General features: G+C 37.8%; 1 protein-coding gene across 11 annotated transcripts in view; it reads right to left on the bottom strand.

Annotated features, from left to right (window-relative positions):
• ELF2 (E74 like ETS transcription factor 2) overlaps window positions 1-17,650 on the bottom strand; it is a 144,336-nt gene that overhangs the window by 64,193 nt on the left and 62,493 nt on the right. For 9 of the 11 annotated variants that reach the window (XR_012517005.1, XM_039479053.2, XM_039479054.2 and 6 more), the window contains one exon: window positions 15,170-15,335. Coding sequence is in view for 8 of the 11 variants with exons in the window: in XM_039479053.2 (XP_039334987.1) it covers window positions 15,170-15,335 (166 nt within the window). In the remaining 3 variants the exon portion in view is untranslated. Of the gene's footprint in view, window positions 1-6,051; window positions 6,211-15,169; window positions 15,336-17,650 lie in introns of those variants that run through there. The other 2 variants (XM_039479060.2, XM_039479059.2) reach the window with 2 other exon arrangements.

Here is a 17,650-nt window from a genome sequence, read left to right as displayed (position 1 = left end):
ATATTTAAAGAAATATATTAAATGTTCAAAGAAATTAAATTGTCACTCCATTAACAAACATGAAAAACTACAACCACATATTTGAGAGGCTTTTTTTCTTAAAAAAAAAAAAAAAAAAAAGCAGGGATCATAAAACTGTACTTAAAATGTGACACATTTAAACTGGTTTTCAGATCCCTACTACGGATTATTAGCGAAAAGAGAATGGAAGTAGGGCAGAACATACAGGGAAAAAGGATGAAGAAAAAGGCAGATGACAGTTAAAACAATACATGGATGAAACTTTGTAACAATGGTTTTTTAGCTTCTAACTGAAATTTAGCTCTTTCGTTTTAAATAACAGCACAAACCACAGTTGTTTTAGCAATATCTGTGATTTCATGACCAATATATATCCTAGATGTTTTCATATCATATTAGAGTTGTTTCCTTTTTTATTTAAGACAAGGTCTCATTCTATATAATTTATAATCATCTCTACTTATATCTGCCACTAGATCTCATTATTTAATATATTAATACAGAAACACAAGTATTGATATATATATGACAATTTAAAATAATTTGGTGCCGGGCACGGTGGCTCATGCCTGTAATCCCAGCACTTTGGGAGGCCGAGGCGGGTGGATCACGAGGTCGAGAGATCGAGACCATCCTGGCCAACATGGTGAAACCCCATCTCTACTAAAAATACAAAAAAAAATTAGCAGGGCATGGTGTCACGTGCCTGTAATCCCAGCTACTCAGGAGGCTGAGGCAGGAGAATCGCCTGAACCCAGGAGGCGGAGGTTGCGGTGAGCCGAGATCGCGCCATTGCACTCCAGCCTGGGTAACAAGAGCGAAACTCCGTCTCAAAAAAAATAAATAAATAAAAATAAAAATAAAATAGTTTGGTAACTATATTTCAATATACATGGTTCCTTTTTAATCCTGGATATATTACTTTATATTTTAAAACTCTGCTCTGAGAGAAAGTTCATGGGCTTCACCCTATGGCCGAAAAGGTTCACGACACAAAAAGACTGAAAAACCTTACAATCTAAGAACTCTTATTTATTTAAAGAAAAACATCATGGAAAACATCTTCTGCCAAAGATACTATGTTACCTCCCTGGATTTTAAAAAAGAAAAATAAAGGAAAACCTCACAAAATTTAACAGGTAAGAGCTATTAAAAGTTCTATTGACCCTCTCTGAGTGATAGGCCTCTTTATAAAAGACATTCACAGACAACTACCCTCTTCACCACCTCCTTAAAACATATTTGTTTTAAAACCTCTTGTTAAGCCGGGCGCGGTGGCTCAAGCCTGTAATCCCAGCACTTTGGGAGGCTGAGGCGGGTGGATCACAAGGTCAAGAGATCAAGACCATCCTGGTCAACATGGTGAAACCCCGTCTCTACTAAAAATACTAAAAAATTAGCTGGGCATGGTGGCGTGTGCCTGTAATCCCAGCTACTCAGGAGGCTAAGGCAGGAGAATTGCCTGAACTCAGGAGGCGGAGGTTGCGGTGAGCCGAGATCGTGCCATTGCACTCCAGTCTGGGTAACAAGAGCAAAACTCCGTCTCAAAAAAAAGAAAAAAAAAGAAAAAAAAACCTCTTGCTCTTGTTAAAATAAAACAATAAATGTTTGAAGTGATGGGTATCCCAATTACTGACTTCATCATTACAAATTATATATATGTATATATATATCAAAATATCATATGCACCCAAAAATATGTACAACTATGATATACCAATTTTAAAATACTTTAAAATCAAAATAAAACACACTAAGGGTAGTAATAACAGTTAAGAACTATAGTCAAAAGAGACAAGAGGCATCTTTACCATGCGATCAGAAAATTTTCATATATTTGGGGAATTAAAAGTATCTCTCGATAGCTAAACAGACTTCCCTTAATATTCTTATAGGAAACATTTTGGAATTCTAGATTTAGAAACATGTGAATGTTGGAAAGGTAATGTAATATTGGGGTACAGGAGTTCAGGGTGCCCTCAGCTTCCCTGAGAGAACGTTTCTCCAGGTTCTTGGTCTCCTGCCCTCTCAAGAATGAGAGTGGGGATCATGGCACAGTGCGCACTAAATGCTGGACTCAAAAGTGTTTGTAGAAAGTGATTTATTTAAAGAGAGAGAGAAACAGGAGGAGAGAGAAAGAAACAGCTAGCTCTCACACTGAGTGAGAGAATCCAGAAAGATGGAATCCGTGAGGGGAAAGCAGCTTCCACAGAGTGGAAGGGAACAGAAAGAGATGGAGTTTAGGAGGGGAAGGCAGGCTTCCACGAGAGAGTGTGGAAGGGGACCCCAGAGGGGAAATCCAGGATGGAGAAAAACAGCTTCCACGAAGGGAGTGTTCATGGAAGGGGATCCAAACATTGAGTCCCAAGGGGTGTGGAAGAAGGGGACTTTAACCTGGGAGGGACCCCCACCTTCTCTAAGACCCCTGGCCAATGAAAGGAGTTCCTTAGAACTTCTGCTGGAGTGACTGACTCTTACTGTCTTCCCGTGCCCATGAAATTCAAACATAAAACGTTAAATATCCCGGATGGAGAGAGATTTGAGGGGGGTGCACAGCGCTGGGAAGTTCTTGTCCTAAAAACTACGCCCCCTTGTAGACCCGGAAAGAGAACACATTCCCTCAGTAATATAATACGCATACCAAACGTAACATAACTCCTCTCACAAGTATGGGACAGCACCACATAATAAAACTGACAAATACTGGAAAGATCAAAATATCCTTCCTAGCCAGGCATGGTAGCTCATGCCTGTAATCCTAGCACTTTGGGAGGCTGAAGCGGGCAGATCACCTGAGGTCAGGAGTTCAAGACCAACATGACCAACATGGAGAAATTCCATTTCTACTAAAAATACAAAATTAGCCGGGCACGGTGGTGCATGCCTGTAATCCCAGCTACTTGGGAGGCTGAGGTACGAGAATCGCTTGAACCCAGCATGCAGCAATTGCAATGAGCTGAGATCACACCATTGTACTCCAGCCTGGACAACAAGAGTGAAACTCCATCTCAAAAAAAAAAAAAGAAAATGAAATCCTTCCTAGAGAGATGTCTGATCACAGATAAAAACAGAGAGGCTGGCTTTTTAGGCAAAGTGTAAACCTCACAATGCTATGGAAGCTAGAGAGACAGGAGAAGAAGAAAAAATAAATTAAGAGCTAAAACCGAAAAGGTGAGAAAGATAATATATAAAGGTCTTGTGTATCTTTTAAGGCATTTGATTTTATCCAGAATGTCATGATAATTAACACAAGGGCTTTATGAAAGAAAATGACAATCAATTTGTTGATATAGGCTGTCATTCAATTTTTTAAAAAAGAAAATGACAATCGAAGTACCTTTTAGAAAACTTATACTAGCAGCAGTATAGGTTTCTTCATGCCAGGCACCATGCTTAACACTGTAAATACCTCATTATTAGTTTTCAGAACAGTGAGAGATAATGACTGTATTCTTCATTTTGCAGATGAGGAAACTCATACTAACAGAAAATAAGTGGTTTCCTCAAGGTTATACAAATTAAATTAATGAGGGGGGACTCAATTCTGTTTTGATATCTGACAGCAAAATAGAAATTCAGAACATTTTATTAATAACTATGTTATGGAAGCCTATCAAAAACCAAAGACTAAAGAATCTCTCAGGCCCCAAAGCAGTACTCTAGAACAAAAACCGTCCTGTCCTGTCCTGTCAATCAGGAGACCAGGGTTTCTGGACCTGCTCCATTGCTAACTAGCTCTAAGGCTTTTGAAGAGCTCCTGTAATCCCAGCTACCTGGGAGGCTGAGGCAGGAGAACCATTTGAACCTGGGAGGCAGAGTTTGCAGTGAGCCAAGATTGCACCACTGTACTCCAGCCTAGGCAACAGAGAGACACGGTATCAAAAAAGAAAAAATTAAAAGTAAATAAAATCATTCCTTTTCATTTCTGCTTCATTAATTGACAAAGTAGGTCTTTGCTTTTGGCTACTATTTTCTCCTTCACATAATTAATAATCTGTAAAACTTACATTCAAGAGTACTAAAAAATCACTGCTATTAAGGCCAGGCGTGGTGGCTCACACCTGTAATCACAGCACTTTGGGAGGCCAAGGCGGGTGGATTACGAGGTCAGGAGTTCAAGACCAGCCTGGCCAAGATGTTGAAACCCCGTCTCTACTAAAAATACAAAAATTAGCTGGGCACGGTGGCACGCGTTTGTAATTCCAGCTACTCAGGAGGCTGAGGCAAGAGAATCGCTTTAACCTGGGAGGTTGCAGTGAGCCAAGATCGCACCATTGCACTCCAGCCTGTGTGACAGAGTGAGACTCTGTCTCAAAAAAAAAAAAAAAAAAAAAAAAAAAAAAAAATCACTGCTATTTTAATGAGCTCTTAAAGGATCCTGTTTTTAAATGTTTAAAAAGCAGAAGCTTCATTTCATTTTCTTTTTAGATATCAAAGTTCTAATTAAGTGATATTTAATTAGGATAACACTCTATTGAAGTAAGTATATCATATTAAAATACATTTTCTTTTTCTACACACTCCATAATCTCATACCTTATGGTTATTTTGTATAATTTTAAACAATATGTAGTTATATAATATTTTTTATTTAAATATCTTCTCTTAAAAGATATTAAAGAATTTAAAGGCTGGGTGCAGTGGCTCAGGCCTGTAATCCCAGCACTTTGGGAGGCCAGCACAGGCGAATCATGAGGTCAGAAGATCGAGACCATCCTGGCCAACATGGTGAAACCCCGTCTCTACTAAAAATACAAAAATTAGCCAGGTGTGGTGGTGCACACCTGTAATCCCAGCTACTTGGGAGGCTCAAGCAGTAGAATCGCTTGAATCTGGGAGGTGGAAGTTGTAGTGAGCCAAGATCACACAACTGCACTGCAACTTGGAGACAGAGCAAAAAAAAAGAATTTAAAGCGCATACTCAGCACTCATGCGGATTTCCATACTGCAACTCACCTCCATTTTTCATAAGCCTCATATTTTAACGTTTAATTCCCAGTAAATGAGAGTTTCAAGAAACATTCATAATTGCAAACCGTATTTCATTAATCCTAAGACACACATTTTTACACATTTGACATCTCTCTGGAATCAGTACATATCTTAAAGTTGATAGTCTCCTAAAGTTCATATTTGTCAGCAATTTTCCTTAGTGGTATGAAAATAATGTTTCTTACAATTGACAGCATCTTAGGCTAAATGAAACTGTTTGTTTGTTTGATTGTTTTTAAAATGGAGTCTCTCTCTGTTGCCCAGGCTGGAGTGCAGTGGCGCCATCTCAGCTGACTGCAACCTCCGCCTTCTGGGTTCAAGTGATTCTGGTGTCTCAGACTCCCAAGTCACTGGGATTACAGGAACCCACCACCATGCACAGCGAATTATTTGTATTTTTTAGTAGAGCTGGGGTTTTGTCAAGTTGGCCAGACTGGTCTTGAACTTCTGACCTCAGCTGATTCACCCGCCTTGGCCTCCCAAAGTGCTGCAATTACAGGCTTGATACACTATGCCCAGCTGAAAGTTATTAAAGTATTAAAAATTTTATCTAATTAATACTGTCTGATCTAAATCGCAATACAATTACATTTCCAACAATTTTAGAGTAAAAACTAAATGAACTTACGATTCACATTTTACCATTTCAGAAAACTTAAGTCTAGGCTAACTTCAAGAAAATAAATTAACTGGGGGGGAAAACACTTTTTAAAAATTTAGGAAAAGATGTAGATTAGAAGCAAAAATAACAGAAATGACCAAAAAATGCCTTAAATATGTCAGTCATTGGTAGCTTCTAAGGAAGTAGAGGCATGAAATAACTAACCCCAGAGCTTTATCTATAAAAAGAAACAAATATTAAGAACATGGCAAGGGTTAACTCAGCAAACTAGGAAGAAAAATATTATTATATTACTTCTCCTTTCTTAAGAAGGAATCATTGTCACCCTTTAAAGAAAAATATGGTAAAGGTAGATGAAATAATTTTTATGAAATATAAAATTATAAACATTCTTAGTAAATTAAAAACCAACCTACCAGCATTGTCTTCCTTCTGGCTCAATCTGTTTCACCTTCAGGTAATCCTAGGATAGGGGCTCCTTTTTCAGATCCCCAGTTTTTCATGTCGATCTTCTACCTCCCTGTGGCAACAATATTTTCTAATTAAAGGAGTCCTTTGTGCCACAGGGAGGATTTCTGATGGTATAACAAATAAAAAAGTTATGACAGCTCATCATGAAGTCAAATTAGTCCTGAGATTCTTCAAGAAAGAAATTTGGCTCCTTATCTTATGTTTCATGAGGGAAATCTGGTTTTATTTATTTATATATTTATTTTTTGAGACAGAGTCTTGCTTTGTCACCCAGGCTGGTGTATAATGGCACAATCTCGGTTCACTGCAACCTCCACCTCCCAGGTTCAAGCAATTCTCCTGCCTCGGCCTCCAGTGTAGCTAGGATTACAGGTCCCCACCACCACACTCGGATAATTTTTGTAATCTTAGTTGAGATGGGGTTTCACCATGGTTTCTCGAACTCTTGACCTCGTGATCCACCTGCCTTGGCCTCCCAAAGTGCTGGAATGCTGGGATTACAAGCATGAGCCACCATACCCAGTCCTGGTTTTATTTTTTAAACGGCATTTTAAAAACCTAGACTTTCTTTCTTTCTTTTGTGTTTTTTTGTTGTCGTTGTTGTTTGTTTGTTTGAGATAGAGTCTTGTTCTGTCACCAGGCTGGAGTGCAGTGGTGCAATACTAGTTCACTGCAACCTCTGCCTCTCAGGCTCAAGTGATTCTCTTGCCTCAGCTTCACATACAGCTGGGACTACAGGGACACACCACCACGCCCAGCTAATTTTTGTATTTTTAGTAGAGATGGGGTTTCACCATGTTGGCCAGGATGGTCTCAATCTCTTGACCTCATGATCCGCCCGCCTCAGCTTCCAAAAGTGCTGGGATTACAGGCATGAGCCACCGCACCCAGCCTTTCATTTTCATTTTTTAAAAGCATTGCTTTCTTGTTGAATTATATAAAAATTCTCATCATCATCTATCTTTTCAACTAATCTTTAAATACAATTTGGTTGATCACTAAAAATCGTTTACGTTTTCCTGATAATTAACTAGTAAGACTAAATATTAATGTACTGATACATGGTTAAGGAGCAAAGTCCTGCCCCCAGTGGTCAAAAGAGAGAAGTAGGAAGCTACCAGACCATTTGACAGCCAATGTTTATTAAAATTAGTAAAAATTAATCAGTCTGCTTCTATTATATAATATTGATTATGCTTAAAATGTACATTTTTAAAAGGAAATATTAAAAAAAAAAGCAACAACCATTGTCTCCTTATTGGTAAGATTAAGGGTGATGATTTTCAATTTGTTTATTATTTGCAATACTTCCCAATTTTTTTCCGTTAAGCATATATTGCTTTTAAGAAAAAAATCAGGCCTGTAATCCTAGCACTTTTGGAGGCTGAAGTGGGCAGATCGCATGAGGCCAGGAGTTCGAGACAAGCCTATACAACATGGAGAAACCCCATCTCTACCAAAAATACAAAAATTAGCCAGGCAAGGTGGCGAACGCCTGTAATCCTAGCTACTGAGGAGAATGAACCATGAGAATCGCTTGAACCCAAGAGGCAGAGGTTGCAGTGAGCAGAAATCATGCCACTGCACTCTAGCCTGGGCAAGACAGCGAGACTCTGCTAAAAAAAAAATCAAATTTAGATACATGCAAGAAAGATGAACATTAACTGTGATTTTAAAATGAAATTTAAGTATGATCTTACATACATGGTTCTTGATTATACAACAATACTAACTCAGAACTCAATCTGTTTCCATTTGTATTTTCAGCTAGCTATTATATGTTCAACAGTATATTCAAGAAAAGAAAAAAGTATGGTCTCTGTCTTCAAGGTGCTTATACACGCACTGGGAAAACAACAGGAGTATATACAAAAATAATACAAGATATAATAAATAAAAATAATAAAATAGTACAAGAAAGTACCTAAATCCAGATGGTATAACAGATCAGATAAGGGAATGTTTAATGTAGGCCACAATCAATGTGGAAATGTTCACGTAGTTGGGCCTTAAATGAGGGCTAATACCTACCTGAGCACATTATAGATAGGAAGAAACTGTCTTTGAGCAAACTCTCAGAAGCATAAATAGTACTATCCATGCAAAGGTCAATAAGAAAAATAACTAGGAGAATACAGTGTTTCAGCAGATAAGGTCACATTACGAAGGATTACTTCTGGATGATTCTGTGGGTCACTGAATTTGACAGAACAATGGCCACTAAAATCTGATAAAGAGCTTCAGTAGAACGATAAATGTAGATGACAGAGCACAATAGTGAAGGAAGGAATGACAAGGAAAAAGTATAAGCTGAAGGTATAAAGCAGTTGTCTTTTTTTTTTAAATGGAAGCAAAAGGAAGGAAAAAAATGTAACAGAGACATAAACAAAGTTAAACAAATATTCCATTCCTATCCATACTTGAAGTCACAGGGAAGCTGCTAATGAAGTTAAGGAAATTCTGTCACAAGCAGTGTGCTTTATTTATTTATTTTATGTAATCCTCACAACACTGAATTCCTGTTTTCTAAAAGTGAAACACTCTGAAAAAGTTAAATACTGCCAAGTAAGTTATAAAGGGGAAATATGAAACCAGAACTAACTCAAGTCAGTATTATGCCCTTTCCTACTAAAGAGAGCTACGTGAAGAGAGAGAAAACCAACAAAAACAAACAAACAAACAAAAAAAAAAACGCGGTCACCCAGGATTTTCTGTCATATTTGACTACTCTTTGATTCTTCTCTACTATGTAAAAAAACATTCCCTAAGGTTAATTCTTTTTTTTTTTTTTTTTTTTTTTTTTTTTTGAGACGGAGTTTCACTCTTGTTACCCAGGCTGGAGTGCAATGGCGCGATCTCGGCTCACCGCAACCTCCGCCTCCTGGGTTCAGGCAATTCTCCTGCCTCAGCCTCCTGAGTAGCTGGGATTACAGGCACGTGCCACCATGCCCAGCTAACTTTTTGTATTTTTAGTAGAGACGGGGTTTCACCTTGTTGACCAGGATGGTCTCGATCTCTTGACCTCGTGATCCACCCGCCTCGGCCTCCCAAAGTGCTAGGATTACAGGCTTGAGCCACCGCACCTGGCCCCTAAGGTTAATTCTTAATTCTATGTCCTTTGTTCTCTATCACAGAGAGACAAATACAAAATTTGCCTATCTTCTTCCTTGGGAAATTGGGGAAAATCTCTGAAATACATTTCCCTTTGGAAATTTATTTCCATGTCTTTAAATAAGGATGATTCCCAAATCAGTTTCTCCCTGGCCTTTCTTTAAGCTTTAGTTGTACAAGGTATCTTCCATTTGCCCCTCCAGATTTATTCTCCACCCTTCTTCACCTTGCTCTCAATCCCTGAAGACTGACTTCATCAGCAGGACTCCCATGGCTTCAGATTAGGTTTGGTCAATGGAGTACCCTAGCAGGATATTAGAGGGAAGACGCATCACCCTCCAGCTAGCTGTCTCCTTTGATCAAAGGTTCCAGATTCTCGCAGGGTGACTCCCTGTTCAGGGCTCTATTCTTCAGGATTCTGGTAATCTTTCATTCCCCTTGGCCCTTGAGCCAAATGACAGAAACAGCTGTTATTGCTAGGTCTGCATCCTTCAACTCATTAAGTACTGCCCTGTCTCTTTTTTTTTTTTTTTAAGACGGGGTCTCACCATGTTGGTCAGGTTGGTCTTGAACTCCCGACCTCAGGTGATCCGCCTGCTTTGGCCTCCAAAGTGCTTGGATTACAGGCATGAGCCACCACGCCCGGCCCATACTGCCCTATCTCTTATGGTTACCTTATATTTGCTCACATGTTTGTAACTAACCCTTTATTAAAACATTCCTTAAACTATCCTAATTTTAGCATGCCACCTCTTTTGTGATGGGACCTTGACTACACATTTTTGCATCTTTTTTTGTTTGTTGGTTGGTTGGTTTTTGAGATAGAGTCTCTGTTTGTTTGTTTGTTTGTTTGTTTGTTTTTGAGATAGAGTCTCTGTCGCCCAGGCTGGAGTGCAGTGGCATGATCTTAGCTCACTGCAACCTCCACCTCCAGGCTCAAGCAGTTCTCCTGCCTCAGTCTCCCAAGTAGCTGCACAACCATACCCAGCTAATTTTTCTATTTTTAGTAGAGACAGGGTTTCACCATGTTGGCCAGGATGCTCTTGAACTTCTAACCTCAAGTGATCCACCTGCCTCGGCCTCCCAAAGTGCTGGGATTACAGGCGTGAGCCACTGCACCAGGTCAAATTTGTGCATCTTTAAATATCTAAATATTCATCCATAGATGTTCTGCTTCAACTCAAAATCTTCATGACTATTAACAAACTTATCTGCTTCACCACACTATCTTGCCTTCCTCAAATCATATGTGCTACTATCACCATCCCTCAGGGTCAAAAAGCAGAATAATATTTTACCTAACTATGCCTCTCCCCCCTTATCTGTCATATAAGACCCTATTATATGTTATATAGTAGTATGGTTTATCTAAGCCCTTTCTGTTCTTGTTGCTACTACCTAGTTTTAATATTTCTCAAGTCATCCTTCAACTCATACTACAACAGCTAGTCTTCCTGTCTCATCTTTCCCCCTGTAATTAATCCTATATCCAACTGAAATACTAAGTGCATGGTACTTTTTTTTTAGAGACATGGCTCACTCCGTCGCTCAGGCTGAAGCATAGCTGTACTATGATCATAGCTCACTGTAACCTCAAACTCCTAGTCTCAAAGGATCCTCTGGCCTTCCTTTCAAGTAACTAAGACTAGAGGTGCACACCACCACATCCGGCTAATTTTCTTTTTAAGAGATGGAGTTTCACTATGTTGCCCAGGCTGGTCTTGATTCCTGGACTCAAAAGATCCTCCCACCTCTGCCTCTGCCTCCCAAAGTACTGGCCTCCTAGTATTTTCTACTTAAAACCTTCTAAGTCTTTCTGCTTTCTTATATGCCTCATTACTAACTCTTGAGATTTAATTCAGAATCTAGTCATAGCTCTTAATGAAATCTCCTGCCAATGTCTTATTTACTCAAATCTTCTAGACAAGCATTGAATTTTAATAGTCTACTCATTTATTAATTATATTTTCCTCACTACAGTGCATTTCACCTACCTCCTATTTGTCCATCTAAATCCTATCACGTGTCCTTCACTTTCTCTAAAACATCCCTAATCCTGTAAATTGAACTTTCCTCTTCTGAAAATTCCTTTGAATTTGTAAATAACGCTCATTTGACTCTTGACTGCTTTGTATTTTGAATATAATATATATTTTTTTATCTCCACAACTTAATTCCCCCTGAAAAGAAACATGCTGAAAACAGTACCTTGCACATTACAAATGTAGATATAATCTGCTCTCACAAACTAAAGTGGAAAGTTAAGAGGATAAATATAGTAACAAGTATTTGTTAAGATGAAAGATGAAGCAGCAAATCCTAAATAGCTCAGTCTTCTTAGTCCAGTCTATCACCCAGGCTGGAGTGCAGTGGTACAATCTCGGCTCACTGCAACCTCCGCCTCCAGGGTTCAAGCAATCTCCTGCCTCAGTCTCCTGAGTAGCTGGCATTACAAGCACGCAGCACCATGCCCAGCTAAGTTCTTGTAATTTTAGTAGAGTTGGGGTTTTACCACATTAGTCAGGCTGGTCTCAAACTCCTGACCTCGTGATCCGACCACCAGGCCTCCCAAAGTGCTGGGATCACAGGCATGAGCCACCCACACCCGACCTAGTCCAGTCTTAAAAGATTTCTGTCAACATACATTTATTATTGAGTTCATTGGTATAAATGTGGTACTTGTTAAATGGTAATTTGTACAACCTTTTAAATTTATATATAATTCTTAAACATGAACATAAAAACTGTACTTTCAAACTCCTATAGGGAATCCAAAAAACTCCTTTCCTCCCCTCACTCATCACACAAGTCTATCCAGCAGGCCCCTAGAACTGATGGAGGCTGCTGCCACTGAGGAAGATACTTTATACTTGCCAGAGTCAAGACCACCCTTCACCTATATTTCATCACTCTTCCTCAAATGCTCTTTATAACTACTAATCTGCAACTGTTATCACAAGCAATTTACTAAAGTTTTAGATGAATATGCCTATTTCTTAAGTTTCAAAATATATTTGGTTTTTCCTACACAATTTAAGAGAGCGTAAGTAGGGCCGGGTGCAGTGGCTCACACCTGTAATCCCAGCACTTTGGGAGGCCGAGGTGTGTGGATCACGAGGTCAAGAGATCGAGACCATCCTGGCCAACATGGTGAAACCCTGTCTCCACTAAAAATACAAAAATTAGCTGGGCATGGTGATATGTGCCTGTAATCTCAGCTACTCAGGAGGCTGAGGCAGGAGAACTGCCTGAACCCAGGAGGCGGAGGTTGCGGTGAGCCGAGATCGCGCCATTGCACTCCAGCCTGGGTAACAAGAGCGAAACTCCGTCTCAAAAAAAAGAGAGCATAAGTATTACATATAAGCTCTGTGAGGGAAACGTAGACTGTTAAGTCTACAAAAAGGAGAAACAAACAGCCCATAATTACTACTAACAAAATGAGAAGTTCTTTTATCTACAAAATAATAAAGATGGCTGGATGCAAATCATTATATCGTTTTAGTACTCGAAGCCAGATGACAACAGAACAGTGTTTATAGTACGGACATATACATATGGGTATTTAGGAATAAAAGGGAAAAAACACTTCAATGTGAACATGTAGAGAACTGACAGATCAAGTCAGTAAACATAATTATAACATTTTTTTAGACTGATATAATCTAAATTATAATTTGGGAGCATCCCATAAAGTTTTCCTAGGCATACACAGGGAAGTATTCTATACAGATCTCAATTCCCCCAATTCACCAAATAAAATCTGCCATCTTCTAAGTATTCCTTTTCTTACCAGTCAGCTTCTTCTTCAAAACCTACATGTATCTGTAATCTGTTTCAATTTTATATCATTATAAGAAATGAATCTAATCTTAATTCACTACCTAAAAGAAAATATGCATAAACAATATTAAGCTCAGAATAATCTATGATTATTAATAACCCTTATGAAGTTACATTAAAATCCAAGAGCCAGAATGAAATTAAATATGTACGATGAACTTTTGAGGTGCTTTTACACCATTTTAGAACAAGCTAAGTAATCTGCTTACGTTTTCTTTTGTGTTGAAATTGAAAAATTATTATCAAATCTTCAAAACACACTTACAAAAAAAAATTACCAAAGTAACTGTTATTTTACCTAGACTTCTTCCCATATCCTCCTTTTCAGAATCCTTAATATCTCTGCCCAGCAAATGATATCATTACCCTCAGAGTTCAAGAAGACTAAGAAAATAAAATCCCTTAGGTAGATTATATTCACTTCCTATTCTGAATTGGTTTTACCTGAATTAATCTAAATTAATAAAATATTTACAATCAATTATACAAATTATAAGATTCAGCCAATCTGCTCTAGTATTTTATTGTGATAAACATCCTAATTTACAGACTCAGGCAAATTTGCTGCTGTAGTTTTTATCCTTTTAAAGTTTCCAATTTGCTACCAAAATCATAGTTTTCCTTATTCTTTTTTTTTACCAAAGCATCAGCCAGAAATTTCAAATAGGTTCTACTTTTTTCATTCATACTACCATATTTTTTTCTTCTGCTATTAGTGTTCTGTGTAGTTGTACTCTTATAATAAAATCAGTTATAATATATAATCCAAAACATCATTGTACAAAATACTTTTAACTGTTCTATCTATCCTTTCTCAAGAAGAAAATTCACCTCTGCCACTATACTTCTAGCTTCAGACTGGAAAACTCTCTAAACGCTCATAAAAAGATATACATTAGGTACTGTAAACCAGATACCACTCAAAACTACAGTCATGAAGCCCATTTGAAATGCCTGGATGCCTGGTTTTTTATTGGTTTATTTGTTTAGAAATAGGGTCTTGTTATGTTGCCCAGGCTGAGCTTAAGCTCCTGACCTCAAGCGAGCCTCCTGCCTCAGTCTCCCAAGTAGCTGGGAATACAGGTGCATACCACCACACCCAGCTTGGCTGCGTGTTTTGAATGGATTCCACTACCCCTGGCATTTGCTTGCACTGCAATCATCAATGCTCTGAAAAGCAAGATAACTTCCAATCCCTTAGCTCCACAAAAATAAAATTAGAACAGTTTTAAGCTGAAGGAAGCTAGTAGCCCTAAGGAGTGCTACCAGACCTCATGAGCAGAAAGACATCACATACTCAAAATTTTAATCATGAAAGTTTGCTACATTTATAAAAATGTATCTAAATATTAAAGAATTTTTACTAGGATTAAAAAACAAGTATAACGATTCTTTTTCTCCATTAACAGATAAGGATACATTTGCATATTTATTATTATATAATAGTCACTAAAATCCTTTTGGTAAAATACTCTATTTTCTGTAAGAGGATCAGCTTGAATAAAAAAGAAAAAAAAATACTCTATTTTCTTCATAATCAATAGCAAAAACTAACACATTTCTCTAAGAATTATAAATACTAATCCCCAATTAAACATATAGCTATCTCACCAGAAACAGACTGAAATACTATCTCTAAGAAGACAAAAAGGAAAGAAGAAACTGATAGAACACTATAAAGATGCTTCTGATATAAATAAGAAATCATACTGCTCCATCAATATTAACTCAAAGAAACTCATAATCAATTACAGAATGAAAGAATACCACATTTATTTTTGGAATTTAAAAAGTTCTCATAATACTAGCCTACTGACTTTATAAGTAAAAGCTAGTATTTATACTCCCAGAAAAAAATAATAAAATAACTTTATCATTATGTGAAGCTGTAATTTTGTGCATGACATAAGATGGTTAGACCTCACAGAATTATACTGTAGAACTTTTATATCTACACAAATTCCCTCAAACAGAGATGTTTCACTGGTTTCCAAGCTATACTAAATAGCATTAAAACGAGAATTTTCAGTATATTTTTCATCTGGCAATAGTATTGTTGAAGCTTACAAAATGAGAAAGTTAGAAATAATGAACATTTTATGAGATGTCTACCTGTTTCCACATTCTCGGTCTCAACTTCTTGTTCTTCTGCCACATCTTGCATCATATAAGTCTCATCATCATAAACCAGAACCTGGGCTGCATAGCCCTGCTCTAATCTGGCACTTGGAACTGGCTCCACAATCACTGCTGGATATTCAGAAACCTTTTCACTTTCCTACAAGAGCAAATTTAAAAAACAATCAACCTTTGTATTTACAAATTCTGGATTCACTTATAAATCCTTGAGCTAATACAGTCTCGAGCAGTCCACACAATGAGTTTCAAATATTATAAATATGAATGTAAAAGCTAAAACAAGAGATGAAAAGGGCTAACTTTAATAATCCTTTCAAGTCTCAAAAGGCAAGACATAGATTAAACATTTTAAATAATCTGTGCTTTAGGATTAAGATGGCAGATTAAAAACATGCATATAATTTTACTTACTCATGAAAGCCAACTAAAACAACAGTAAAAGACTATTTTATACCTAAACTCACAAGACAAGAGGTGAGAGCAACAAGCAGGAAGAGGTAAGAACAACAAAACCTTGGAAGACTGAAAGTATCTGTATGAATATTGAGTGGGTTAGTCTACCCAGCAAAGCCAAATCAGTCTCGCAGCACAAAAAAAAAAGAAAAGAAAAGAAAAAAGCTGAGAAACAACACACTGTATAGTAGAGAATCTAGAGAAAGTAACACCAACTGCTTCTGGAAATGATGGAACAGCAGGTAGTAGGGAGATAGGAGAGGGTTAAAACAAAAAGGACTCCATGAAAACTATTTGGAAAGTGTTTTGATTCCTAGACCTTCTCTCTCCTCCATGATGCTAAACAACCAGACCTCCACCACCTGAACAGAAGATCAGTTACTTTCCAGAGAGGAAACAACAGCATCTTTGAGGCATAATAGGCACAGCTGTTAGTATCATACTGTATTCAAAATGGAGTTTTCAACTAGCTTTGTAGTCCATCACTTTCAATGATGAGCAAACAGCCAAATATTACTGGGCATCCAAGGAAAAGCCTCTAACACAGAATGCACATATACATATTCATATTCCACACAGACAGAAGATATTATATGCATAAAGTAAGAACAGATCACGATTCAATAAAGAACATTTTAAAATACAAGTAAAAGAATTCCTGGACATTAAAGACACAATAGCTGAAATGAAAAAATAAAGGCTTGGAAGATAAAATTGAGGCAATCTCCAGGAGCCAGAGAAAAAAAGATAAATTAGCAACAGAAAATAGGAGAGAAAAGATAGCAATACTGGATGACCAACCAGTCCAGGAAGTCCACTATCTGAATAATGGCGTTGCAAAAAAAATCAATCATGAGGAAAAAATAAGAAATAAAAAGGAAAAACTAGGTTTGGAAAGAAATCAGCAAGAAAGAAGTAAATCAACAAAATTTTCTAAGACTGAAGGATATGAGCTATCCATTTGAAAGGACCCATCAACTGTCTACTACGAAAAATTAAGGAACACATATATCAAGGTTTATCATTCCAAAATATCATAATACTGGGAACAGAAAAGCTTCTAGAAAGAAAACACATGTTACTCTAAAGAATCAGGACACAGACTTGTCTTCTCAACAGTCATACTAGAAGGATGATGACAGTGGAGCAGTATCTCCAAAACTATGAAGAAAAATTATTTACAATCTAGAATTCTTCACCCAGTCAAACCATCTTATAGAAGTAGAATAAAGATTATCTTCTCAGATATGAAAAATCTCAAACATTTACCTTCCATGCATCCTTTCTCAAGAAAATACTCGAGAATGTATCCCATCAATAAGAGACAGTGAATTTTTTTAAAAAGAGAACTACTAGCCGGGCGCGGTGGCTCAAGCCTGTAATCCCAGCACTTTGGGAGGCCGAGGCGGGTGGATCACGAGGTCGAGAGATCGAGACCATCCTGGTCAACATGGTGAAACCCCGTCTCTACTAAAAAGTGCAAAAAATTAGCTGGGCATGGTGGCGCGTGCCTGTAATCCCAGCTACTCAGGAGGCTGAGGCAGGAGAATTGCCTGAGCCCAGGAGGTGGAGGTTGCGGTGAGCCGAGATCGCGCCATTGCACTCCAGCCTGGGTAACAAGGGCGAAACTCCGTCTCAAAAAAAAAAAAAAAAAAAAAAAAAAAAAAAAAAAAAAGAGAACTACTACAAATACAGGATACAAAAAAAATCAACATAGGAGAGAAACAATAGGAATCTTCAGGAAGACTGTGAAGAGATTCCAGGATGCTAGCTATGCACCAATTTAAAGGGCAACCAGTACAGAATGTAGCCATGTAACTCCTGAGACAGCATAAATAACTATCATCACCAAGATAACTTTGTTCCTAAGGACAGAATGCCCAGATCAGTCTGTTATAGATTTTTATTGATATTTGGTTTGCCTTGATATACCTATTCACTCCACCTGCCCTGCTGCCTGGATCAGCTAAGAACACATTTCATGCCCCAGATGTGTTGTGT

This window comes from Saimiri boliviensis, chromosome 3 (genome assembly GCF_048565385.1).
Source record: "Saimiri boliviensis isolate mSaiBol1 chromosome 3, mSaiBol1.pri, whole genome shotgun sequence".
Taxonomy (NCBI): domain Eukaryota; kingdom Metazoa; phylum Chordata; class Mammalia; order Primates; family Cebidae; genus Saimiri; species Saimiri boliviensis.
Note: the sequence above shows the minus strand (reverse complement) of the source record. Positions and strands in the feature narration are given on the sequence as shown.